The sequence below is a fragment of the Macrobrachium nipponense genome, chromosome 17 (assembly GCF_015104395.2).
Source record: "Macrobrachium nipponense isolate FS-2020 chromosome 17, ASM1510439v2, whole genome shotgun sequence".
Taxonomy (NCBI): domain Eukaryota; kingdom Metazoa; phylum Arthropoda; class Malacostraca; order Decapoda; family Palaemonidae; genus Macrobrachium; species Macrobrachium nipponense.
In genome coordinates, this window is record NC_087210.1 from 44,793,501 (window position 1) to 44,819,307 (window position 25,807).

The 25,807-nt window shown below is 47.0% G+C and overlaps 1 protein-coding gene across 9 annotated transcripts in view; it reads left to right on the plus strand.

The window, feature by feature from the left end:
- Positions 1-25,807, plus strand: part of LOC135196208 (uncharacterized) — a 249,441-nt gene that overhangs the window by 86,294 nt on the left and 137,340 nt on the right. For 6 of the 9 annotated variants that reach the window (XM_064222831.1, XM_064222829.1, XM_064222832.1 and 3 more), the window contains exon 2: positions 24,717-24,883. In XM_064222831.1, the coding sequence (XP_064078901.1) occupies positions 24,717-24,883 (167 nt within the window). Of the gene's footprint in view, positions 1-5,791; positions 5,919-24,714; positions 24,884-25,807 lie in introns of those variants that run through there. The other 3 variants (XM_064222826.1, XM_064222835.1, XM_064222828.1) reach the window with 2 other exon arrangements.

Here is a 25,807-nt window from a genome sequence, read left to right on the forward strand (position 1 = left end):
ACGTCCAAGTTTGTTCTCCGGAACTTTGCTCGTCGCCAGATAGTGCGTTTGCTGCTTTCCTCCGCAGAAGAAGCGTAAGGATTATTCGGGAGGCGGAATCTTCCCTAGATGTTTCTTTCGAGCGCCGCAGTCGCTCTAAGGTGCGTGAAGCGGCGGTTCCTGGGAGTAGCAAGAAGGCGTTCCCCTCGCCACTCTCCTGCTCACAGGATCAGCCCCTCCCCAGAAAAGGAGGCTTCCACCTACAAGCAAGATTCTCCAGTCTCTTCAGCAGCAACTTCGAGATGTTTTTCCTTCGAGAGAGACTGTCCACGTCGCCGTAAGAAGGATGACAATCTTCCTGTGAAGAGGTCGAGGCGTTCTCCCTCTCTCTCCTGCTCGTCTCTCTCTCCGTTTGAGTCTCCCCTCTAGAGTTCGTTCTGCTCCCAGCAACTTTCTAGAGGAGGCGAGAAATTAGTTTCTCGCTCTCGTGAAGCGGTTGTTTCCGCTGCTACGAAACTTGTGGATAAGAAGCGAGTTTCTTTAGATGCCGAGCGCGCTTCTGTGAAAGTCAAACGCGCTTTAGTGGACGCCGAACGTGACCGGTGCAAGTTTTCGCGAGCGCCAGTGGACGCTCAGAGAGTTTTAGTGGACGCTCGGCGTGCACCAGTGGACGCTCGGCGCGCATCAGTGGACGCTCGGCGCGCCAGTGGACGCTCAGCGCGCACAGTGGAACGACGCCAGCCAGTACACCTGCGGCGTTTGAGCGCGCTTCTGTCGGCGCCAGTAGATTGGCTTCGGACGCCAAATGCGCGCCTACGGACGTCAGTTTTCCACTTCCGCAAGCACAAGCGGAGGCGGGAACTCTTCCTGTTCGCCGTTCTTTCTCTTTGAGAAAGCTCGGGACTCTTCTTTACTTCCTCCGACTTCTCCAGTGTCTTGAAGAGGAAGTTAGTGACGCTTTCGTCGAAGTGGAGAAGAACAGCAGTTGGCTCCAGTTTCGACGGACTACAAGGTTTTGACTCGTTTACTTCAGTCAGTCTTTGCAGACACTTTCCAACCTGAAGCTCCACGTACTCCTCCTCTCAGTTTTCGTCTTCCAAAAGCTGCTAAGATCTCGGGCTTTTGTGAGAATGAAGAAGTCGCTTTCTACGAAGCAAGCTTTTAGAAAGGTCCATGATTGGATGGAAAAGAGGAAAGCTTCTTTGGGCAAGACCTCTTTCGCTTTACCACCTTCAGACTCGGTGGCAAAGCTGGTATGTGGTATGAGACGGGAGAAAACGTCGGAGTCAAGCTTCCAGCCTTCAGCTCAAGGAGACTTTGGTAGCATTGTAGACGCCACCAGAAGATCTTTTTTGTCTTCCTCGAAGGTCTCGTGGACACATAGCGAGTTAGACTTTCACCTTAAAGGCCTCTTCAGGACATAGAGGTCTTTAATTTTCTTGACTGGTGCCTGGGAGTATTGGATGCCAGGTCCAGGAGTTCTGATTCCATCAGTCTGGGGGAGCTGTCCAGTGTATTGTCTTGCATGACAAGGCCGTCAGGGATGGTTCTGAGGAATTGGCTGCTCATTTCAGCACGGGACTGCTTAAGAAAAGAGCACTTTTTTGCAATTTTACTGCAAAGTCGGTCTCACCAGCGCAAAAAGCGGATCTTCTTTTCGCTCCTTTCTCAGAACACTCTCTTCCCAGTCTATGGTAAAGGACATAGCTGCTAGTCTCCAGGAGAAAGCAACTCAAGACCTTCTGGCACAGTCTTCTAGGAAGCCTGCTACTTCTTCGTCTTCTGGGTCCTCTGCTTTGAAGAAGTCGAAGCCCTTTCGATCCGCTTCTTCCTCGAAGCCAGCCCCTCGAGGAAGAGGCTCTTTCAGAGGCAAGACTCCCGCTCCTTCCAAGAGCAAGAAGTGAAAGGGAAGTCCTTCAGACACCGGTAGGAGCCAGGCTTCTACATTTCGCGAAAGCTTGGGAAGAGAGAGGTGCCGACGCTTGGTCTCTGGACATCGTCAAGACAGGGTACAGAATTCCTTTCCTGATGTTACCCCCGCTGTCTTCGACACCAAAGGATTTGTCTCCGTCGTATCAAGGGAGAAAATGCAGAAAGGTGCACGACTATACTAGATCAAATGATCGAGAAGCAGGCAGTGGAACAGGTCTTCGACCGGAGTTCTCCGGGGTTTTACAACCGTCTGTTCCTAGTGCCGAGCAGTCAGGGGGGTGGCGCCCCGTTCTGGATGTCAGCAGTCTAAATCGCTTCGTTACCAAGCAGAAGTTCAAGATGGAGACACACCTCAATCCGTGCTTGCAGCTTTAAGACCGGGGGATTGGATGGTCTCGTTAGACCTTCAGGACGCATACTTTCAGTCCCCATCCATCCCCGATCAAGGAAATACCTGCGGTTTGTCCTGAATGGGGAAGATTTTCCAATTTCAGGGCCACTCTGCTTCGGTCTCAGCACGGCGCCGATGGTGTTCACCGTTCTTATGAAGAACGTTGCGAGGTGCCTCCATCTTGCGGAAATAAGGATCTCTCTCTACCTAGACGACTGGCTTATTCGAGCCTCATCGCAAGACAGGGTGTCTGAAGGACCTTCACACGACTCTGTCGTTAGCGAAGTCCCTGGGACTTCTGGTGAATCTCGAGAAGTCGCATCTGACTCCTTCTCAATCCTTAGTCTATCTGGGGATTCAGATGGACTCATGGCTTTTCGGGCTTTTCCGTCCCAGGGGCGACAACTTCAATGCCTGGACAAAGTGTCGGCCTTTCTAGGGAAGGAAACATGCTCGGTGAGGGAATGGATGAGTCTGCTGGGGACCATTTCCTCACTGGAGAAGTTTGTTCTCTGGGAAGGTTGCACCTACGACCACTTCAGTTCTTCCTCTCAAGCAATTGGTCACGCAAACAGGATCTAGAAGAGGTCTTGTTTTTTGACGGAAGAAGTGAAAAAGCACCTCAAATGGTGGTTGGATCCAAAGAAGCTTGCGGAGGACTTTCGCTCAAGCTTCGGAACCCCGACCTAGTGTTGTTCTCCGACACGTCCTCCACGGGTTGGGGAGCAACACTGGGAGGGAGAGAAGTCAGGCCACCTGGAGAGGGGAACAGGTGTCCTGGCACATCAACCTAAAAGAAACTCTCAGCGGTTTACCTCGCTCTAAGGTTCTTCGAGGAGGAAAGTCTCCAGCAAAGTGGTTCAGATAAACTCGGACAACACCACAGCCTTGGCATACTCAGGAAACAGGGGGGAACTCACTCTCATTCTCTGTTCGTCATCGCGAGGAATATCCTGATTTGGGCGAAGTCGCAAAAAACGTCACGATTCTGACAAGGTTTGTGTCAGGCGTGGAAAACGTGCGAGCGGGGACTTCTCAGTGGGCAAAGGACAGCTTTCTGCCGACGGAATGGGACCCCTTAATCAGGAAGTATGCCAGGCGCTATGGAAGCTGTGGGGACGTCCTACTGTGGACGTTTTCCGCAACTTCCCCGAACGAGAGGACTTCCGCTGTATTGCTCCCCAGTTCTGGACCGGGAGCAGTGGCAGTAGACGCCCTACTGTGGAATTGGTCGGGGACTAGACATTTACGCTTTTCCCCCATTCAAAAATCCTCGGGGAAGTAATGAGGAAGTTCGCATGCATCAGAAGGAGCGAGAATGACCCTCATCGCCCCCTTCTGGCCAGCAGCCGACTGTTCACGGAGGTGATGTCCTTCCTAGTAGACTTTCCGAGGACTCTGCCCTAAGGAAAGATCTACTCAGACAGCCCCACTTCGAGAGGTACCACAAAAACCTCCCCGCTCTGAGTCTGACTGCGTTCAGACTATCAAGAAGTTGGCCAAGCGAGGGGTTTTTCAAGACCTGTGGCAACGGCGATTGCCACCGCAAGGAGGCCCTCCTCAATCGCAGTTTACAATCAAAGTGGGCTGTCTTTAGAAGTTGGTGCAGAAGGAAGGGCATTTCCTCCACCTCAACCTCTGTGAGCCAGATAGCAGATTTCCTTCTTCACCTTAGGAAAGAAGCGAAACTAGCCGTTCCCACGATTAAAGGCTACAGAAGCGTGCTTTCTGTGGTCTTCAGACATAGAGGACTCGACTTAGCGAATGATAGAGACATTCATGATCTCATTAGATCATTTGACTGTGAAAGTTCTCCAACCTAAAGTACCATCGTGGAACTTAGACGTGGTACTGAAGTTTCTCATGTCGAGTCAATTTGAACCGCTCCATTTAGCCTCGCTTAGGAATCTTACTAAGAAGACCATTTTCCTAACCGCTCTGGCGACGGCGAAGAGGGTTAGCGAAATTCAAGTCATAAGCAAGCATATTGGGTTCAAGGATCATAGTGCAGTTTGTTCCTTAAGTCTACGTTCTTAGCAAAGAACGAGAACCCTTCAACCCTTGGCCGAGAACGTTCGAGATCAAGGGGTTGACGGAGCTAGTGGGACCTGAAGCTGAGAGTCCTGTGTCCTGTCAGGGCTCTCAAGTTTTATTTGCAGAGAACCAGAGCATGCAGAGGTTCTTCGGAGAACTTGTGGCTCTGTGAAAAAACCAGATCTTCCGATGTCGAAGAATGCACTGGCGTTCTTCTTAAGAAGTACGGTTAAGGAAGCCCATGAAAAGTGTAGTGAAAGTGGACATGGAGCTTCTGAAAGTGAAAGCCCACGAGTTGAGGGCTATTGCTACTTCGGTGGCTTTTCACAAAAATATGGCAATCAAAGACATTTTGGGCGCCACTTATTGGCGAAGCAATTCGGTGTTCGCTTCACACTACCTGCGGGAGGTGAAAGCAACATACGAAAATTGTTACTCGCTCGGACCATACGTCGCTGCAGACACTGTTTTGGGGGCAGGAGGTAGCGCTCATCCTATCCTTTAATGGTTTAGGGGAGTTTTTAACTTGTGTTATGGTGTGGGGTTGACCGCCATGCGGCGGATCTCCCTTCCATTAGCTTAGTCTATGTGGGATACTTTTGGTAGGCTACGCCAGGTGGTTTGGTTTTTTACTTCGTTGCCCTCATGATGGTCAATGGTCTAGTCACGTCGTGGTCTCGCCCCTGTTGACAGATCATCTGGAGTGCCACCAGCTATATAGGTCTCTACCTCGCTGGCACTCTAGTAGCACAAGCAGACTTACGCGGCAGTAACCACGAAGTCAGCTATTGCCTAACAGGTAAGGAATCAAAGATACAATTATCTGCATATATATGTTTCCTAAAATCTTCTATTCTGTCTACTCCCACCACCAAAGGTGGGATTCAGCTATATATAATCTGACAGGTAAGTTCATGAACAAAATGATATTGTAATGATACAATTAAGTTTGTTCATACTTACCTGGCAGATATATATAATCAAGTACCCACCACCTCCCCTCAGGAGACAGTGGAAATAAAAAATTATGAATAGAAAATGGGAATGATTCCTGATACCCGCCTCCCAGCGGCGGGAATGGGTACATAACCACCTGACTCCCATGCGTGTGTCGTAAGTGTTTAAATTTCTGTCGGATTCGGAAAAATACAGCTATATATATATCTGCCAGGTAAGTATGAACAAACTTAATTGTATCATTACAATATCATATCTTGATACTTCTAAATGTCTATGAGGTTCAGAAAAAAAAATTAATTCATTTTGTTGTTATAGAAATTCTATTTGCTTATTTTGTTCATTAATTTTAAAATGATTGCAGTCCTTAACTAATTGCATTACACACACGGATAAGAATATGTTTATGTGGCCTGTCATGTGACCTATGAACCACATGTGAAGTTCATGAACTAAGCATTCCTTTCTCCAGTCAATCTGCTTTTGCAAGCAGAGACGACACACAGATGAAGCCTGTGTAAGCAGATTATTGAGGTTAAAAGGAAACAAATGCTGATACGGCAATGATGACGTCGTCACTTGGCAGGAGATTGCTCTCAGCCAGCTAAGAGTTATGTTACTTGCTGTAAGAGATACGACTTTAGTATTTTCAAATGATATTTTAGTGTTTTAATCTCCACCGATGAGAAGAATGTCTGAAAAAAAAAAAAAAACAACAGTACCAAAATTGAACAATATATTAGTTTCATGTTGGCATTATGTTAAATAAATATTCCTTATTCAAACTATATGAAAAAGGTTTCCATACAAATTCTATATATTATTAGCCCTGTATAAGATTTCATATAGGATTATTCCATAGATAACATTTTCACTTCTTGACTTCCTGACTTTAAAATCTCATTTTATTTTATTTTATTTTATTTTATTTATTATTATTTATTATTTATTTATTTATTTATTTTTTCATTGACTACGAATATAAATCACCGGGACAGACAATGTGTCAGTAGGTTTTGATAGTGTTTTGAACTTTTAGCTTATTTGTCATAAATAAAGCGTTAAGTTAGAGTTCAAATCTTTACGCGTATATATTTGGATATTTAATTATCTATGTTACGTTTTGCTTATTGATTTTATCGTGATTCCTTTTTTATTATAATTTGTAACCCTTCCGACTTCTTACGGAGTGTATTATATTGACTCCACTTGTATCCAATATTTATCTTATTTTTTTATATTTATTTATTTATATATTTTTTATATATATTTGATAAATAATGGTTGGCTTGAATATGTGGAAAAGTGTTCTAGCGGCGTACCGTATAAGGCTACTTGCGGCATCAATTCTATAGATACAAGATATAAATGATAAAGGTATTTAAAACCGCGAGAACCGCTATAATCCAGTCCGGATCCAACATCACGAGTTGTAACTCGTAAGACATTGACACTTCCTATTAATTATCCGTTATTCTACCAAACCGATTGACTCGGGTGATCAAATATATTATTGGTTTTCTTAATGGAAAGGAATTCACACAACGTGTTAAGGAGATTATTATTGATTTACACCACCCGAGTCAGATTATCATGTGTTGAATTCCATGTTTACTGATTTAGCACTCATAAATATTCCTAACGCACTCAATTGCGGTGTTTGTTTTTAGTGCTATTAATTCTATATAACGTGTCAAGGAACTATTAACACTAAGAAGTGTTTATTCCCTCTGTCAGACTCGTAATTCTGTTAATAATTCTACGTATATTCTTTCAAGGATTGATTTGGCACAGGATAGGCCCTTAAACTGACAGGTGTCTTAGTGTGTCCTTGTTTTCCATGACACGTGTTACAATCAGTATGTGCTTTTTATATCTGTAAGCACTGTAGGCCAGTAAAATAGTGATTTGGCTTTCTGTGACATAATAGGAACCCTGGATGACGGAATGCAACCAGTTTAGGACGATTGGTATGAAAGAGATTATTACTACTACCTGGTCGTTAGTCATCTGCTGTGTTCTTCGGGTTTACCTCGTCACAGACCTACATATAATATTACATTTGATTACATTATTCTGATACACATACTTTAAATGTACTTTTGCTTTAGGGTTTCTGCTCAAAAGTGTTTATTGTTTTTGCTTAGCCACTGACCCTGTTTCCGTTTCGAAGTGTTTATTGTTTGGTGTTTATTGCTGCTGACTCTGTTTCCGTTCGAAGTGTTTATTGTTTGGGTTATGTCTGTTGACTCTTGCTTTGTTCAGTTTGTAACAGTTCTGCGCTCCAACCCAGATATTCAATGCTCGCGATCTCTTGGGTTAAGGAATTTTCTTGTTTAGATACGGTTTTAACAATAGGCACGGATATTTCTATATTGTTTAGTCTAATTAATGGTTCTTTGCAGTATGGTGCGGGATTTGCGGGATAATGCGTCAGCTATGATAATTGCTTTCCCAGGTAGATATCTTATCTTGGCTCCAAAGACCTGAATGATCATTTGTCACCGAGTTCCTTTTGGACTGTGATTAAAGCCTTTGAAAAACTCGGTAAAGGACTCATGTTCGGTAAGGACTTTATCAGGATAGCCATAGATTATGAACTTAAAATGTACTAGTGAGTTAAAGATACCTAGCCCTTCCTTGCTATTACTGCATATTTACTTTCAGAGGGCTTTAGTTTACGTGAATAAAAAGCTATAGGAAAGAACTGTTTATCATATTACTGAAGTAATACCCTCTTACCCCTTGGTCTGAGGCGTCCCTGTTGCAATAAAAAAAAAAAAATTCCATTATTTTAAATCAGGGATTTTTTAAGTAGGTAAGCTGCATTTTTCCGCTTTTAAGATATCGAACGCCTGTTGATGCTTTTCAGACCATAATAAATCTACGTTCTTCTTCGTAAGATCTGTTAAAGGAGCTGTCATTGATTGAAGAGTTACATATTTACATACGATTGTAATACCCACTAAAGCGCGAAAGTGCTGTATCCCCCCCCCTTTTACGTTAATAAGTACCGGAAAGTTATGAATAGCCGACACCTTACCATGGACTACTTTTAAGACCTTGACCAGACACATAAAACCTAGATAAACATGTTCGGTTTTTAAAAAACTCACATTTAGATATTTACTCTGAGATTATTTGTCTTTGTCTCTGTAGCACTAGCTCTAGTTTATGTGAATGTACTTCTAAGGTATTAGAAAAAGATTACAAGATCATCCATATAGGCATGTAGGTTATCCCCTAAAAGTCTCCAAACACTATATTGTAATTGGGGCGCAACGTAAGCCGGAGGCATACGTAAAAAATTGATATGGTCCCTGGGTGTGCTGAAAAACGGTGTATGAGGTACAATCAACTTTAGGTAATGGTATCTGGTAAAAAACATTTAAGTAAGTCCAAGTTGGTGTTGAAAAAAAAATTTATTCTAACTTAACAGAGATAAGATGTCGTCGGTACATCGCACTGGAAAACTATCGGAAGTCGTTTCCTTGTTTAAGCGACAGTAATCTGCGCAGATACGCCAAGTCCGATCTTTTATGGCATGACGTTTGAGGGAAAAATTATATGGGCTTATTTGATTTCCTAATGGCTCCTCATTACTACATTTTCAACTTCGTCATTTAATCTCTATTTTAAAATTTCATTGAGAATCTATACGAAGGTACGTAAATAGCTTTATGTTTGTCCTTAGACCGTGTTTTGTTTTCAATGACATCCTTTTTCTCCAGAGATCACTCGCTAGTGGAGAAACTTCCTGGTATTCAGGTAGAAGATAAAAAAAAATTCTGCTGAATTCACCTCTGCTTGAATGACTTTACGGATATTACTTTAGATAGGTTATCAGAGAGATTCATCCACGACTGGTTGGGCGTGATTAAAAATTAGCACAATAAAAAAAAATGCGATATTTATAACTTCCGTATCCCACGTATGTATACTTTTAGGGCTTTGTTCGCGGAAATCGTTATATTTCAGAGTGTCGGGAAGGATTAAAATTTCATTTCCCAGCAAAGTCTTTTTACACGCACTAAGACATTCGAGGGTGCATGCTTCTCGAGATTTTGCGTGCAAAGTACGACGCTGTTGTGGGAGAATTCTGTTGGGTCATTTGAAACAATGTTACGATTTATGAGACAAATGTATAGTTCTTTATATAAGTTATTATTTGATTAAACTGTACTCATTTTGTTCAAACGGATTTTACTATGTTTGAAGGTTTATAGGATTTTCCTTTGATAAACACGCCTTATTTTGCAGGATGTAAGATAATATTTTGTATACCCCTAGATGAATCTTACAATTACACTAGATACAGATCAATGTTTTTTATAACTATAGAGGTATCTGTAAAACGCTCGCTTATCCGGACTTCTCATTAGGGAAGTTCGAACAACAGACGGTGAGTCCGTAAATACTGGTAATTAATCGTACTAAAGGAATAAATAAGATATTCTAATTATTACGGCGCGTACAGTCGGGCTTAATCCACCACTACTCATAATAACTTATGTATTAAAAAAAACGAAAACCTGCTCTGATTACTTTATACGGTCGTGTGTTTCATAGGAAAAATCCTTTTTAATTCAAAAAGATATCGGTATGTATGAACCAACATCGCTTTTCCCACTCTGCTAGAGTCGCTTATTGTGTGGAATTTGCTTTGCTTTGAAAACTCGGCAGATTTAACTAACCTTGACCGCTTGACTAGGTGACACAGTCACCGAGTTTGCTTGTTTGATTCTGAAACGGGCTACTGTTTCTATTTCTTTTGTAATAATTAGCATCCTTCTCTTTATTACCATCGGCAACGTATTGTGTGTTTTTAGCATTATGTTGCTGGTTACGTATAAAGCAATGAATGATGAACTATTAGGAACTGAGCGATTACTAATAAGACAAGTTATCACTACTGCATACAATTTTAACTGTTTGTACTTCATTCTTTGCTAAAATTTGAAATAGTGAGGGATCCTGGTCAGCGCATTTAGCCTGATGAAAGTTTTTACAGACATGTTATTCCTTGCAATCCAGCCATATTTTAAAGTTGAGTTGAGTCATTGAGGTTCGATATTTTATATAACTTAAAAAACTCAAGGCTAAAACTGCGATCGGGACTTGCAAAGGAGCATTTATTGTCATGACCCGAAATAGTGTTACCTCTAATTTATCTAGATTTGTACGGGTGTTCCACTTGTTTTTTGTGTGTTTTCTAATCACTACGGTGCTTACCGACCCTATCCATGCATCTGTATAAATACAGACGTCCACTGCGTAAACGCATATTCACTGTTTAATATGATTGTCACGTAAGGGATTAATAATCACCCAAAATGATAAAATTACATAGTATATGATTATGATATTTCAGTAGAACTTCTGGAACAGACACTCAAAGATAAAAAAAACTCGCAGTAGCGAAATCTCAATGATGTAGATAATTTCTGTAAAAAAGTAAGATTAAGAATGTCTCGTAACTTCAGCCACAGGAATAACGAAATTCGACCTGTAAAGGAAACACTCAAAGTTACTCCAAATGAATAAAAAATTGTACTTAGCTTGCTTTTGTGGGAAGTCACGGTGTTCCGATAACGACACACGGCCTTGGTCCTCCTTCTCTATTTAGCGACGACCTGGTTTGGCTTCAGTTTCCCCCGTGCGCGTTGTTTCGATGATTCGAGCCTTGAAAATCCGATGCTGCAGACGCGTTCGTTTGTCTCTTGCAGTGCCGGAAACGCTCATAACGATGTTTTCTTGAATGATTCTAATGAGAGACGAAGCTTCCGTTGCGTAGGAAAAGGACACGTCGGTTTTTGTTTCTTGAAGTTATTCACTAACGATGATACTAAGTTGCTTGACGAATCTTGTTGTTTTTCTGAAGTCGCTCACTAATGATGATACTAGGTTGCTTGAAGAATCTGCTGCTTTCGTCGTCGTGACTTCATGATTTATTATTCTGTTTTTTCTTCGTAGGACGTTGTAGAGTTCTTCTGGTCCGCTGGCCACCAATATTAGGGCTTGTGCCTTGTATGATAAGGCGCCCTATGAGGTAATGTTAGACTAGCGATAATCTATACGCTAAGTCGGTTGGTATTGCACTTCCATCTTCAATGGAGTGTCTGGGGTTTTGTAGATCACTTACGAAGTCGGTATTATCTTTACGACGATGTGTTAAACTCATGGTTCGGTGAGGTTCTTGTAGAAAACACTAAGTATAAAAATAGATATAATTTCTTTCGAAGTTTACATGCTGAAGATCAGATATGATTGTACAAGTCTTCTAATAACGATAGCTTGATCGCTTCTGCCAATGATGATGGCTAATCTATTCCTATACATGATAAAGCTTAGGTAAAGAGGTACAGGTCTTCTAATGACGATAGCTAACTCTGTTCTGCCTGTCTACCATCTCTGTTACAAGTTATGAAGGAACAGACAGTAGTTCGAACATATGAACATACTATCAGATGACATAGTTACATACGAACACACAATCAAATGGGACACGCTACAGATCACGTAGGCGGTAGTTGTCTCAAGCAGGGAGCTTGGACTAATGTTTATAAACAATTGAATGACTACAGGTGACGGCATGTCAACTTAGCCTACATACTCATTGTATACGTCATCTTTAGCGTCTCTAGTCTGATCACATTCCTGCAAGCAATCTGGTTGACCTCTTTAGTTTTAGACTTTTATATATATGGACTAACATTCCATATTTTTATTATGTAAACACTTACATATGCATATAGGGGACCTAATAATGAGACAATCACAAATAAGGAAGCAGTTAAAGACCTTGGTGTGATGATGAATAGGAACATGTTATGCAATGATCAAATAGCAATTCTATTGGCAAAATGTAAAGCAAAAATGGGAATGTTGTTATGGCACTTCAAAACAAGAAAAGCTGAACACATGATTATGTTTTATAAAACATATGTTTGTAGTCCACTTGAATATTGCAATATGATATGGTACCCACACTTTCAAAAGGATATTGCACAAATAGAGAGTGTACAAAGGTCCTTTATAGCTAGAATAGAAGAAGTTAAGGACCTTGACTACTGGGAAAGACTACAATCCTTAAAATTATATAGTCTAGAAAGGAGAAGAGAACGCTACATGATAATTCAGGCATGGAAACAGATAGAAGGAATAGCAGAAAACATCATGGAACTAAAAATATCAGAAAGAGCAAGCAGAGTTAGATTAATAGTGCCCAAAACTATACCAGGAAAAATAAGGAAAGCACACAGGACATTAATCCACTAAGCACCAGCATCGATAATGCAGCGTCTATTCAATGCGTTGCCAGCTCATCTGAGGAATATATCAGGAGTGAGCGTAGATGTGTTTAAGAATAAGCTCGACAAATATCTAAACTGCATCCCAGACCATCCAAGATTGGAAGATGCAAAATATACCGGAAGATGTACTAGCAACTCTGGTAGACATTAGAGGTGCCTCACACTGAGGGACCTGGGGGCAACCCGAACAAAATGTAAGGTCTGTAAGGTCTTTTTGATCCGTCGAGTGTGGAGGAGGGCGCTTGTTACCCCGACATACAATTGTATTCGGGGTCTACCGTCCGCTCAGGGTGGGGCTCGTCTCCCCCCAAGCGAGAGGGAACCCCTCATGTTTACCCGACCGTTGCTTCCGCAGGTGCATCTTCCGTGGGAGACGACCTTGGACAGGTGTGGGCGTCACTGAGACTGCAGGGCGTGCCAAGTATCCAGGGGCTTATTCAGTGTTTGGCGGGGTCTGGGGCGGTCACCCATGGAGCGGTGACCACCACCACTACCACGATCTCTACCCCAGGGTACGCTGCCCCTCCTCACCTGGTGTATACTCCCCACGTGATGTCGGTGACGCCAACAGCCGCTGTGCAAGGGCCGATCGCTGCCGTACCGAGGAGGGGCGTGCCACCTCCACCTGGGTTCTTTGTCCTGCCTACCCCAGACTTCCGCTGCCCTAAAAGCTCACCCCTGGACCTGCCGCCGGTACCCAGGATGTCATTGGCTGAAGCTAAGCCTCCTGGTTTACCTGACTTGCCTGCCGTACCTGCCGCTACTGCTGTTCCTGCTGCTGGCCCTGCCGCTCCTGCTGTTCCCGCTGTTCCCGCTCCTGCCCACGTTGTTCCAGTCCACGGTGTTGCTGCCCCAGACGCAGGTCCTTCCGGACAGGTGCAGCCGGGCCGTGTTGCTTCGGCAATTGCCCCGGCTCCGTCCTGGATGGAGGATCTGACGTCTGTCCTGCGAAAGCTGACGAAGAAGAAGAAGAAGAAGAGGAGGAGGAAGGTGTCGTCGTCGTCTTCATCGTCGTCTGCTGCCGCCTCTTCCTCTTCAACTTCTAAGGCTCCCAAGCCGAAGAAGAAGAAGGCTGCCTCCTCCCTCCCTAAGAAGGCTTTTTTGGGAACTTCTAAGGGTCTGTCCCACTCCGGTGGGATGGAGGGTCCTTCTGCTGGTCCTCCTGCTCCTTCGGGAACAGGGCCCGTCTCTCCTTCCGCAAGGAAGAAGATGGGGACCAGAGGGGTACCGGCTACCACCGGTACTTCCTCGCCTGGGCCGCTAAGCCAGGTTCTGGCTCGGACTCTTGTTCGCGAGAGGTTCCGAGTGTACCGTACAGCCAAAGTTCTGACGCCAGGACCGCGGCACAGAGCATAAGTCTGGTGAGAGCCGCTCTGGTGACTCTCGCCAGGCCAGCGGCTGCTCTCGCAGCGACCAGCTGGTAACCCGGGTCGACGTGACGGTCTCTGACCGGCCACGGGCTGAGGCTGGGAAGAGGTCCCCACGATCGTTGGCGCCAGCCTCGGCTGGTACCAGCGGTTCAACCCGCCGCGAGGACACGCACCGGTCTCACCGCGGCAGTGATCTCTGCAGGTCCCCTGACCGCTGTTCCCACAGGGACTGGGCGGATAGGGAGACCAGCAGCAGCTCATCTGACTCACGGGACCGGGGCCACTGTGCTCAGTCCAGCCGCTTGCCACAGGTGAGCGGTGCGACCAGGCCTGCAGACCGATCCCCACCGCGGGTTGTTGATCGTTTGCAGCCCTCCAAGCACACTGGTTCTGCCAGTGAGCGAGGGGGGAGCGTCAGGTCTTCCTCTCCTGTACCTTCAACTTCCTCGGGATTCACCGTGAAGAGCGAGATACCTAGGAGTGATCGCGCGCCCCGCGATCCCGTCACGACGCCGTACGTGCCAGGCACGGTCCTAGGATCAACCAGGACGTACGCGCAAGTGGCAGGAGGAGACCGAGAGGGGTCTGATGCTGTTCCTCCTTCTGAAGGAGGAGGATCTCGGGAGTTGCTCTTGTTGGAGGGACTGGACGGTCCTACTCCTCAAGACGCAGTAACTCCAGAGATTCAGAGGAACTTTGCCGAGGTCATTGCGCTGATTCGTCAGCACAACGACCTTGGGGAAGGATCGCCGCTCCCACCATCCGAGCCCACGTCCTGGCTCGAGTCATTTTGGGGCCCGAAGAGGGAACCCAAACCGACGGTGGGTCTGCCGCGATCAGAGCTGGCTGACTCTGTGCTTGACCAGGTGGAGTCTCTCGTTTCCGGACAGGAGGATTCGCTGAATTCAGGCAGGTCATCGAAGCTACTTCCTCCTCCTTTACAGCGTCAGTGGCGTTTCTACGTGCCTTCTGAAGATCCGATGCCGCCCAAACAGGTTAACCCGGAACTAGCAAGGCTAACTCCGGGTGTGTCCCTGCAGCAGCTCCTGTCGAAGAACTGGTTCTCGCAGCAGGAGGCACTTGCCCTGGAATCGACCGCTATGGCAGCTTTTCAGGCAGTCTCTTTGTTGGATCTGTGGTCCCTCACAGTATCCAAAGTCGCAGCCAACTCCGGGAGTTCTGCTCTCAATGAAGACCTGGCTTTCAGGAGACTTTGCCATTCTGGAGGTAGGGCCATTTCCTACCTCGCCCATCAGACGGCAAACCTGTGGCCAACCTGGTACTTTGTCTTAGGGACGCAGTCCTTACACGAGTAACCAGGGGGGCTGGGCGTGAGGCGGCACTCGGACTTCGTAATGGACCTATTCGGAGTTCCTCCTCTCTCTTTCCTGGAGAGATGGTGGACACTGCGGTGGAGAGGCGGCGCACTGATGACAGTGACCGCCTAGTTCACCAGGCAGTCTCGAAGGCTTCTGGGCAGCCTCGAGCTACTGCGGCTGAACCAAAGAGTTTGGCTAGTGCTTCCTCGGCTGCTAAGACGGTTGCCCCGTCTAAGCCCCGAGGAAAGACTCTTCCTTCAACTTCTGCCAGGGGAGGTCGTCATCAGCCCGCCTCCCAGCCCTCCTCTCGATGGGGAGCAGGGAAGAAGTCGAAGAGAAGCGGGAAACGCTAGGGACGGCGTTCCCCCTCGCCTGCTGCCGGAAGTGGGGGGTGCCTGGCGAGCCATTGGGCAACATGGCAGTGCTACGGTGCCAAGACCTGGATAGTAGATGTCCTTCGGGAGGGATATCTACTACCCTTCGAATCTTGGCCACCCCTCACCTCCAACCCGGTCCATCTTCAGACCTACGTCCAGGGAACATCAAAGGACATCGCTCTTCGACAGGAGACAAAGACCATGCTGAGCAAAGGAGCTGTAGAGATCGTCAGGGATCGGTCACCGGGCTTCTACAGCTGCCTTTTCCTGGTGGAGAAGTCTTCGGGGGGCTGGCGCTAGGCGATAGATCTCTCTCCTCTAAACCGTTTCATTCGCCAGTCTCGGTTCACGATGGAGACGGCACGTTCCGTGCTCGACTCCAATAGGGAGAACGATTTCATGCTTTCAGTGGATCTGAAGGATGTGTATTTTCAGATTCCCGTCCATCAATCCTTCAGCAAGTACCTCCGCTTCATCCTCGACGGGACGGTGTACCAATTCAGGGCACTTTGCTTCGGTCTCTCAACTGCCCCACAGGTGTTCACGCGAGTGTTCACTCTGGTGTCTGCTTGGGCCCATTTGCACGGGATACGTCTTTTGAGGTATCTCAACGATTGGCTAGTCATGGCGAGCTCCCGCTCGCAGTTGCTACAGGACAGGGATCGACTCCTGAAGTTCTGCCACGATCTGGGGATCGTGGTAAACTTCGAGAAGTCCGATCTCGAACCCAAGCAGAGGATGAAGTACCTGGGTATGCTGATCGACACGGTAGCAGGGCAAGTCTTCCCCACGGACTTGCGGATCAGCAGATTCAGGGAGGCAGCCGACCGATTTCTGTCTCGACAGGAACAGTCAGCTCAGCAATGGCAAGTCGTGATCGGCCACCTGTCGTCACTCGAGAAGATAGTTCCTCACGGACGTCTTCACCGGCGGTCTCTCCAGTGGAGACTAAAGGAGAGTTGGTCACAGGCTCAGGACCCACCGTACTTCCCCGTGTCCCTCACGGAGGAGGTGAGGCAAGACCTAGCCTGGTGGCTGGACGACAGGAACCTTTTAAGAGGAGTGCATCTCCGCACTCCCCCCCCAGAGATGTTGCTGTTTTCAGACGCATCCACCGAGGGATGGGGCGCACACCTGGAGGAGTTGCTGGCTGCAGGTGTGTGGGACCATCACAACAAGCACCTTCACATCAATGTCCTGGAACTCAAGGCGGCGTTCTACGCTCTCCAAGAGTTTCAGGACCGCTTGGTGGGACACTCAGTGGTGTTGATGTGCGACAACACCACAGTAGTGGCATACGTCAACAAACAGGGGGGCCTAGTGTCTCTCCTGTTGCACCAGTTGACTGTGCAGGTGCACAAGTGGGCTGTGGCTCACTCGATAGAGCTGTCAGCACGCTACATTCCAGGCAAGAGGAATGTAGTAGCAGACAAGCTCAGCCGTCGGGATCAGGTGATAGGAACTGAATGGTCTCTACACCCAGACGTGGCGGAAAGGCTCTTCAACCTGTGGGGGCGTCCAGTAGTGGATCTGTTCGCCACCCGGCACAACAGAAAACTCAAGTTTTCTTTTCAGCCGTGCCGTACCCATGGGCAGCTGCAGAGGATGCTCTTCAACACTCGTGGGACAACCTCTTCGCATACGCCTTTCCTCCCTTCTGTCTGATTCGCTGGCCACCCCGAATCTCAGGATGATCCTGGTGGCTCCCAAACAGCCTGTATCCGGACCTGCTGGCTCTGCTTGCGGAAGCACCGAGAGAGATTCCCCATTGGCACAACCTTCTAGCCCAGCCACACGTAGAACGGTACCACCGAACAGTCCAGTCCCTACAATTTCACGGCTGGCTGTTATCCACCATCTCTTGCGAACGAGAGGCTTTTCTCGCAGAGCAGCAACAGAGATGGCTGGACACGTCCGACAGTCTTCTGCAGCTGTGTACCAAGGGAAGTGGGCCGTCTTCTGTGGTTGGTGTCGTAGACGGGGTCTATCTCCTCTCAGAGCCACTCTTCAGCAGGTAGCGGATTTCCTCGTTTTTCTTCACCGAGAGAAGCTCCTCTCCGTCCCCACAGTCAAAGGATACAGAGGCGCCCTGGCCCTGGTCCTAAAGCTGAGGGGACTGGATATCTCGAATTCGTTCGAGATCTCCTTGCTTATGAGGAGCTTCGAAAGGTCTTGCCCACCCAGGGAACTCAGGCCCCCTGAGTGGGACGTGACGCTCGTCCTTAGGAGTTTGACTCGAAGACCATTTGAGCCACTCTGAGAGTCGTCAGACAGGGATCTGACCCTCAAGACCCTCTTCTTGCTGGCCCTGGCATCGGCGAAGAGAGTAGGGGAACTTCATGGTCTGTCTTTCGATGTAAAGCATTCCTAGGGATGGGGATCTGTGACGGTCGATTTCGTCCCGAACTTCGTGGCCAAGACTCAGAATCCGTCGATCCCTGACGACAGGTTTGAGTCTTTCACAATCCCCTCCCTAATGGATTTCACCGACAACGATACAGATGAGATGCTGCTTTGTCCTGTGAGGGCGCTACGGTGCTATCTGAAGAGAATTTGACACCTCAGGCTTGAGTGTCGACGCCTCTTCGTTAGCACTGGGGTGACCAAGAAAGAAGTATCCAAGAACACACTTTCATTCGGGCTGCGTGAGGTGATCAGGAGGGCGTACGAAAGTGATGGTAGTGACGACATCTGTCCCCTTCGTCCGAGAGCCCACGAAGTCAGAGGCATTGGTCCTTCGCTTGCATTCCGTAAGAACTTCTCTGTGGCGCAGGTCCTGAAGGCAGAGGTCTGGGCCAACCAGACTACCTTCACCTCCTTCTACCTTCGGGATATTGCCCACAAGTCCTTGGATACTTTTTCCTTGGGACCTGTGGTGGCTGCTCAACATGTTGTGTAGCTTATCCAGCACCCGAGCAGGCAGAACAGCATCGATTCCTGGTGTGACTGTAAGAATGAATGAGTGAATGAGAGGCGACTGGCTTCTCTTCCCCATCTTTCTCTCCCTCTACCTGTGGGCAGAGGGACACGGTCGTCACTACGCTGGAAAAGGAATAGATGCAGGTAAGCTACTCGACTGAGCTACATCCTATCCCTTTCATTAGGGATAGGAGTGAATATCCACCACTTCCTCCAAAAAGGGGGGGGAAGTGGAAGCCAACAAGAGACAAACCCATAACTTTATGTTACCTCTTGCAAACAGGAACAAGTTCTTGCTTGCTGGTACGAAGAAATACGCTTGCCTCTCTCTTAGTACTTGGTCCAGAGGGCTGACCATTGATCCTGCGATGCACACCCCGATCAATCGGACAGAGGCTTGGATCCCTCCCTCGCTCTTACGACCAGGGAGGCATTCCAAGGTTGGGCGAACACCAGTCTGTTCACAAAGACTCAGATTCCTCCCACCAAGAAGTGAGTCTTCCTATTGTTAAAGGACCGATGGTTTGTATAACGTATCGGAACAAATAACAATTTGTTGAAAATTGCATTTTTGTACATGCAACTTCCCCGGCAGATATATACTTAGCTATAGTCTCCTGACGTCCCGACAGAATTCAAAACTCACGGCACACGCGACAGGTAGGTCAGGTGATCAGACCACCCCCGGCTGGGTGGCGGGACTAGGAACCATTCCCGTTTTCTAATCAGATTTTCTCTGTTGCCGGTTCCGACAACATCGTTGTTGGTTCCTCCTGCATTGAAATTCTTTCTTGCTTGCTGAGGATCTTTTCTGGATTGACCTTTGGTGACGTATTTGATCTTTGGCTTGGCATACGCTTTTTGTGGACCGTTTTTGGATTTTGAATTAGATTTTTCTTAAGAATGTCTGACGTGACACCTGTGTTTAGGGTGTGAGTGAAAGAGAAATGTAAGGTGAGGCTACCGAAAGCTTCGGTAGACCCTCACACTGTTTGTGTAAGATGTCGGGAGAATGATTGCTCTGTCTTTAACACCTGTGTGGAGTGTGAAAGTCTGACTGAGTTAGAATGGAAGAATTTGGCTACATATATTAGGAAGTTGGAGAAGGATAGAGTCAGGAAGGCTTCCGTCAGAAGCTCTAGTAGGTCCTGCTCATTTGATCAGGAAGTAGCTCCTAACTCTAATGTAGTTTCTCCTGCCTCTAATATGGTTTCAGCCCCTTCCCCCTGCAGCGAACCCGTGGATTCATCTTCGGAGATGGCTGCAATGAAGGCATCTATTCGTAGCTTGCAATTGCAGTTACGAGCTATGAAGGATAAAGGTAAGGACAGTGATGTGTGCAGTGTCCCCAGTGCAGTGGAGGGGGCGTCTGACCAACTCCGCATTGCCCCTAGGCCTAGACCTCTTCCAAACTCCCAAGACCAGGGGAGGAGGAATGTCGACAGCCGCAAGGAGGGTGTAGAGTATCCCCAATGGTCAGGCGTCCCTTCGGCAGAACCTGTAGACTCGTCCCAGGCTGCTTCGGATAGCTACAGAAAAAGCATCCTACGGATGTGCTTTTCGGACTCCGATTCGTCCTCACCTAGGCGTGGTTGGAGTTCCGTGTCGAAGTCGCGCCCTGTGAAGAGAGCCTGGAAGCCTCCTGGAGGAGACGCTTTAGACTCCAGCCCGGACCCCTTCCCTGAGTATTCTCCTTCACAGAAGAAGAGAGCTCTGAGATCTCCTGACTCCTCTCCGGAAGGAGTTACTTAGACTACGAAGAAGTTCCTGGTAGACCTCCAAGAGCAGTTGTCGGCTCTGGTAGGCTCGTTGTCAAAGGGCGCATCTCGCAGGAAGGATGTCTCCCTTCCAGTCAAGAGCTCTGTTAAGAGACCGGCTTCCAGCCTTCGCTCTGACTCAGGCAGGCGCCCTTCTCCTGGAAGGCGGTCTTCTCCAGCAAAGCCTTCGGCGGCCTATGCCTCCTCTCGTCACGGTCGAACGTCTTCTCCTGTCAGACGAGCTTCTGCTAGTAAGCTCCTCTCTTCGTCTAAGCGACATTATAGGAGTGTGTCGCGGGGTGCAAGCGCCTCTCCTGACAGGCGCCAGGGACCTGAGACCCTCCTAGATTCAAATGGCTCCCGACCTGTATGTAAGCGCCTTGAGACTTCCAGACGGCCTGTGAGGGACTCAAGCTCCTCTCTTGGCAGGCGCCAGGAGCAGCGTAACTTCCATGGAAGTAGCAGACCCCATTTGCCTCCCGGGCGCTCTACAAGGGACAGAAGCTTCTCCCCTTGCAAGCGCCAGGAGCCTGAGAGGCTCCTCGATCCTAGTAGGACTCAAGAGAGTAGTAGGCCTTTTAGGCTCCCTAAAAGGGACTCAAGCGCCTCTCCTAGCAGGCGCCAAGATCTTAGCAGGCGCATTTCCCCTTCCAGGCTCCCTCTTAAGGGTGCAAGCGCCTCTCCTGGCTGGCGCAGAGATCAAGGCAGCCGCCGAGATCAAGGCAGCCGCCTTTCTCCTTCCAGGCGCATGACGCCTCCCAGGCGCTCCCAAAGGGACGCAAGCGCCTTTCCTGGCAGGCGCCAAGAAACGGACATGAGCCTTGTACACAGTAGGCGCCCTACTCCTGTCAGGCGCCCTATCAAGGGCGCAAGCGCCTTTCCTGGCTGGCGCCAGGAGCCTGAGAAGCTCCAGGATCTTCACAGAACCCAGGCTAGTAGCAGGCGCCCTACTCCTGCTAAGCGCCATCAAGTGGAGGCGAGTACTTCTCCTAACAGAACCCTCGTTGGGAATAGACTCTGTTCTCCTGCCAAGCTTTCAGCTAGGGAGAAAAGCGCCTCTCCTTCTAAGAGTCTTTCGCCTAGGAAGCCCTCTTCGCCAGCTGCTACTATGGAGGAGGTATCAGAGGAGGAACTCCCTAAGGATGCGGGGGTCTCTGATTATAAGAGGCTAGCTTCTCTTCTTCTGCAAGAGTTCGGAGATTCTCTTTGCCCAGCTGACCCTCCCTCCCCAGGATCTTTGCTTTCAAGCACTAAGCTGTCGAAGTCCCCCTCCTTCGTCAGGATGCGCCCTACTCTTTCTATGAGGAAAGCGATTAAGGGTTTAGAGAGCTGGCTTCTTTCCAAGAAAGAAGCAGGTAACACGGTTTTTTCCTGTCCCCCGTCCAAGCTTCCAAAAAACTCAGGAGGGTGGAGACCGGTCTTGGATGTGAGCGCGCTGAACTTGTTTGTAACAAAGAAAAAGTTCGCAATGGAGACGACATCCTCTGTCCTAGCAGCTCTTCGTCCAGGGGACTGGATGGTGTCCCTGGACCTTCAGGATGCGTATTTCCACGTTCCAATCCACCCTTCTTCCAGGAAGTACCTGAGGTTCATGGTAAGAGGGAAGGTATTTCAGTTTCGTGGTCTGTGCTTCAGGCTTTCGACGGCCCCGCAAGTGTTCACAGGCCTAATGAAAAATGTAGCACGTTGGCTACATTTGAAGTGAGTACAGATCTCATTGTATCTGGACGACTGGTTGATTCGTGCCCAGTCGAGAGATTGCTGTTTGGAGGACTTAACTATGACTTTGAGGCTGACCCAGTCCTTAGGACTGTTAGTAAACCTCGAGAAGTCCCAGATGATTCCCTTGCAAAGCATTGTCTATCTGGGGATTCTGATGGATTCTTGGGGTTTTCAAGTATTTCCGTCACAGGAAAGACGAGATCGCTGCTTGCAAAAAGTAGCAGCTTTCCTAGAGAAAGAACGATGTTCCGCGAGGGACTGGATGAGTCTTCTGGGGACCCTTTCCTCGATGGAGCAGTTCATTTCTCTAGGGAGGCTTCACCTAAGACCCCTGCAATTTTACCTTAGGGAGAATTGGGATCAGAAGTCCCCAAAATTGTCAGACTCCTTTCTTCTCTCAGAGAAGATAAAGGAGAATCTCTGTTGGTGGTTGAACCCACACAGGCTCAACGAAGGTGTGTCTCTTCGTGTACCGAGGCTCAGATCACGGGATCGGTGTTGCAAGTCAACGCAGATAACATCACAGCCCTAGCTTACATCAGGAAGCAGGGAGGAACACACTCCTTCTCCCTTTACGAGAAAGCAAGGGAATTGCTGCTATGGGCCAAGGAGCGGAAGATCACTCTCCTAACCAGGTTCATCCAAGGAGAAAGGAATGTGAGGGCCGATCTTCTGAGCAGGAAGGATCAAGTCCTTCTCACGGAATGGACTCTGCATCCAGAGGTCTGCAACAGACTTTGGAACCTCTGGGGAAGACCAAACGTAGACCTGTTTGCTACCCATTGGAACGCAAGGCTGGAAAACTACTGCTCTCCAATCTCAGACCCAAGGGCGGTAGCAGTAGACAGTCTACTTCTCGACTGGTCGGGGATAGATGCGTACGCTTTTCCCCCATTCAAGATCCAGGGGAAGTAGTGAGGAAGTTTGTTGTAGCAGAAGGAGCAAAACTGACTCTAATTGCCCCGTTCTGGCCAGCTCAAAATTGGTACACAGAGGTACTGGAATGGATGATAGATTTTCCGAGATCGCTTCCACTCAGGAGCGATCTTCTCAAACAGCACCACTTCGACAGATACCACAAAAACCTCCCCGCTCTCAGTCTGACTGCCTTCAGACTATCGAAGGACTTGTCAGAGCGAGGGGTTTTTCAAACGGAGCTGCAAAGGCTATTGCAAGAGCCAGGAGAGCCTCTACCGTACGAGTCTACCAGTCGAAGTGGGAGGTGTTTCGAAGATGGAGCAGAGCTCATAAAGTATCCTCTTCCAGTACCTCTGTGACAGACATAGCCGACTTCCTCCTTTACTTGAGAGAAAATTGCAACTTGGCCGTCTCCACAATTAAAGGCTATAGAAGTATGCTTTCCTCGGTCTTCAGACACAGGGGCCTGAATATTGCAGAAGACAAAGACCTCCATGATTAATCAGGTCTTTCGAAACCTTGAAGACCAAGACTGTTAGACCACCCAGTTGGAACCTGGATGTGGTTCTAAGATATTTAATGTCTCGCAGATTTGAACCTCTGCATACAGCATCTTTCAGAGACTTGACCAGGAAGTCTTTGTTTCTCTTCGCTTTAGCCTCAGCCAAAAGGGTAAGCAAACTGCAAGCTTTGGAAGGCATAGTTAGGTTCAGGAAGGACTCGGCAATCTGTTCCTTCAAACCCCTTTTCCTTGCTAAGAACGAAAACCCTTCGAAACCTTGGCCTAGAACCTTCGAGGTTAAGGGACTGTCTTCACTTGCAGGAAGAGAACTAGAGAGGACTCTGTGTCCAGTCAGGATCCTCAAATTCTACCCCAAGAGGAAGAGACAACTGGGAGGTAACAAGGAAAGTCTATGGTGCTCGGTTAGAGATCCGAAGAGATCCATCTCTAAAAATGCTCAGGCTTTCTTCATTAAGGATGTAATCAGAGAAGCCCACTTAGCCTGTGAAGATGAGCACCTCAAGCTCCTAAGAGTGTGAGAATCCTGTGTTTTGTAGTGATTTTAATGTTATTTACTCTATCATTTTGCAGACTGATGTTGCACAGAGTCATGTGCGAAATGTTTCCACAACAATAAATCTTCTTTTAAACATCCATGTGTCTTTGGCTTTCCTGAATATAGTATATACTATAAATATATATATATATATATATATATATATATATATATATATATATATATATATATATATATATATATATATATATTATATATTAAAAATGTAATTTTTTTACTTCGTGCAGTAAAATGTTTGTTTCTTTTTCAAATAAATGTTAACTAAACCTTAAAGAATCATGGCACAAATTTCTAAAATGAAAGTTGTCCTCACCTAGCATGCCCAGGAAAAACTAATAAGAAATATGTGTATAAATTTGACACTTAACATCTTATACTTACTGATATGTTAAATCTAGAAACATACTGCTACAGTGTAGTGATTATATATATGGTAATGTATGTCTTTTTATTGTCCTTCTATGATTTCAAAAAGCTCATACAAATATCTCCAAGTTGCTGTCCTATACTGTACTGTACTTTACTTGACAAACATGTTGAAGATCTTGTCATCACCTACTGTATGGTTATTTATGTACTACAGTAATTTTTGATATGGAAGATAAAACAATGAACTGTACAGTATACGTAGTACATAATTTTCTTACAGATGGCGAGTAATACAGCTTCATCCATATATTGTGCAGTTTGTAAAGAGAAGATGAATCGTTATGAGAAGGAACCAGTGTGCTTACCGTCCTGTGGACACTCATTCTGCCGAGAGTGTCTAATTGGCATTAATGATGCAGTAGGAAGAATAACCTGCCCAACTTGTCGGTAAGCATTAAGCATTTGTATACAAATACAGACCCTTTATTTTACATTTTGTTCATGCAACTTACCTGACAGATATATATATAGCTGTATTTTCTGAAGTCCGACAGAATTTCAAAACTCGTGGCACACGCAGTGGGCGGCCAGGTGGTAGTACCCATTCCCGCTGCTGGGAGGCAGATATCAGGAACCATTCCCATTTTCTATTCATATTTTTTCTGTCGCCGGTGCTGTAAACAACTGTTTGCAGTACCTCTGCCTAGGATTTTTGGATTTACTCGTACTTAAGTATCTGGGTTGGCTTTTGGTTATTGATTCTGGATTGTTGGATTGGCATACGCAATAGTGGACTGTTTTTTGATTTTGGATTGGCTTTTCTGTAAACGTGATGTCTGGATCAAGTGCAGTGAGTTTCAGAGTGTGTGTGAAGAGTGATTGTAAGGTGAGGCTACCTAAATCATCGGTAGATCCCCACACAGTATGTATGGGGTGTAGGGGGCATGTATGTTTGTTGGATGATCAGTGCAATGAATGTGAAGGATTGACCGATGATGGATGGAAGGTGTATGATTCCTATCGGCGTAAATTGGAATGCGATAGGATCAGGAGGTCTTCCTCCAGGAGCGGTGCTACTAAAGGTAAGGGAACTAACATTTCACCTGCTTTAACACCGGTAGAATTCGTATCTCCTAAACCTGTGTTGTTGCCTTCGGGCCCTGATTCTGTGTCTGGAGAAGGTAATGCCCTTTCTCTGATTTTGGAGTCTTTGCGTACTCTTGAATCGAAAGTGAAGGCCTTAGAAACTGGCTCTGTGAAAGTGTGTGATCGTGCCCCTAGTGTTGTGGAGGGGGCGTCAGATCGGCCCCATAATGCCTCTAGGCCTAGACCGCTATTGGACTCCTAGGACTCAGGGAGTGGATATGTCGA